Below are 2,066 nucleotides of genomic sequence, written 5' to 3' on the forward strand. Positions count from 1 at the left end.
CATTCAAGCCGTCTCCAGCCATTATTAGAAATAATACTATGATTAATGAGACATGAAATTACGTCGACTTTATGAACCAAAATTGAACTGAAACCACTCAAAATGGCTGTTGCAAAAATATATCAAAAAAGTATCATTAAATTTATATCCATGCTACAATTCTTTCCTCGGCATTTTAACAGAGGTTCAGAACAGATTTGTAACTTCTTTACCATGAGTTACACAGAGTAAGATAAATAAGCAACTGCAACACAATATTTATAAGTAGGGGTGGAAGCTTTGATTTTGGATGTAGTTTTTCTCTAATATAACTCCATATGAATGTAAGGGGTGTATCTATAACTATCGTTTTTGAGGAGTGATTTTTAGTAATGTTTGATTAAAAATGTGTACTTTGTTATCTCCTGCACCTTTGATAGTAGCATTTTAGGTGTATGATACATATTAATAAAACTTCCTAAATACATTATCTTGAAGATGGCCTGGAATGACCTCAGTGATAATGTCACAAGATAAATCCACAACATTTCGTTCCATATCACTGACAGTTATTTTCCCGTACTTACAATGTAAGTTATAAAGTTTCGACACGGTATAAAATATGTAGATAACTTGGAAAATAAAACTAATTGATATTGTACAGTTATTGTACAGAGTAGCATAAGGGATACTACAAAACTGAGTGGACTGGTTACAAAATCAGTAATTGTACAGAGTAACATAAGGGATACTACAAAACTGAATGAGCTGATAATAAAACGTAAATCTACAGAGTAACATAAGGGATACTATAAATCTCAATGTACTGATAACAAAATATATGATTGTACAAAGTAACACGAACACATTATGGCATGAAAATATTTTCTAATTTCGTCGTCTCTCTTCGTTAGGTGGTTCAGGCACCTTGTACAGTGCGTCATTCAGATCGTAATAGTTGACAGACTTCGCACAATTTACTTTATACCACCATTGGCAAGAGAACTTAGCCTGGGAAAAGATGGTTCCATTCGGGCAGAGATAACTATCCTGTACTCCACCAGCTTGACACATGTGCACCACCTATAGAGAGCAATATAAGCTTAGCCTATTCTTATCCAAGATTAAAATATTCGATTCAGATTAATTAGTTTAATAACACTGTTCATTTTAAGTTGCTTAAAGCTAGTCCTGTTAAAACATTTAAACATGTCATATCAAACCATGTTTAATTTCACACATCGTGTTACTTAAGCCTAGCCCCATTAAGACTTTTAAGCCTGCCTTATCAAATCATGTTTAGTTTCACACAGATTTTCACATCATATGCTGTTTGATCAGATTACTGAAAACTACCATCTTTGGTATTTCTTCTTAATCTTACTCGTGTCTTTCATTTCAAGTTCAGATAGTATTATGAAGTACTATTACGAGAGTTGTACCTGTACAATAACCAATAGACTCATCTTAAAAATACAACAGAACACACTTGTTGGTTGGTTGGTTTCTGAGTTTTCGCATAAATCTACAGATCTACCAGATGGAAGGTAGTTAGTCAACAACACCCACCTCTAACGTTTGTGTTACTCTCATTTGATCAAAGAGTGGAATTTGACTATCTTTCTCGTAGCGCACCCACGACCCCAAAGGGTGAATCGCGATCATATAAACACCATAAATTCTCAGACTCGCAGTCTGGACACGCTAAGACCTGGGGCACGACTGACCCACAAATAAAGTACATACACATTAAGTTATACAACGTTTCGCCAAGTCTTTATTAGAGTTATGCAACGTTTCGTCAAGCCTGTGTTGGTCTTCATCAAGTGATTTTATAAAGATTCACTGAAACGAGTAGAAGCACCATCCTTGTCTATATGGAAGTAGGAAATTTTGAATACAACTTTAATGAAGTTTGGGTAAACGCTATTAGTTAATATGAGTTTCTAATGTCCCTGAGATTGTTTTCAAAAGTTTTTTTTTCTTTGCTAGGAAGCATGGACGTATTAGATAGAAGCATAGACGTATTGGATAGAAGCATGGATGTATTGGATAGAAGCATGGATGTATTGGATAGAAGCATGGAT

At 34.6% G+C, this 2,066-nt stretch overlaps 1 protein-coding gene across 1 annotated transcript in view; it reads right to left on the bottom strand.

Annotated features, from left to right (window-relative positions):
* Positions 1-22: 22 nt before the first annotated feature.
* The window catches only part of LOC106459603 (altered inheritance of mitochondria protein 3-like), a 6,904-nt gene continuing 4,860 nt past the window's right edge, over positions 23-2,066 (bottom strand). Inside the window, exon 4 of the mRNA XM_022386132.1 lies at positions 23-1,062. Coding sequence (XP_022241840.1) covers positions 868-1,062 — 195 coding nt within the window. The 3' untranslated portion in view covers positions 23-867. The remainder of the gene's footprint in view (positions 1,063-2,066) is intronic.

The sequence above is a fragment of the Limulus polyphemus genome, unplaced genomic scaffold (assembly GCF_000517525.1).
Source record: "Limulus polyphemus unplaced genomic scaffold, Limulus_polyphemus-2.1.2 Scaffold636, whole genome shotgun sequence".
NCBI lineage: Eukaryota > Metazoa > Arthropoda > Merostomata > Xiphosura > Limulidae > Limulus > Limulus polyphemus.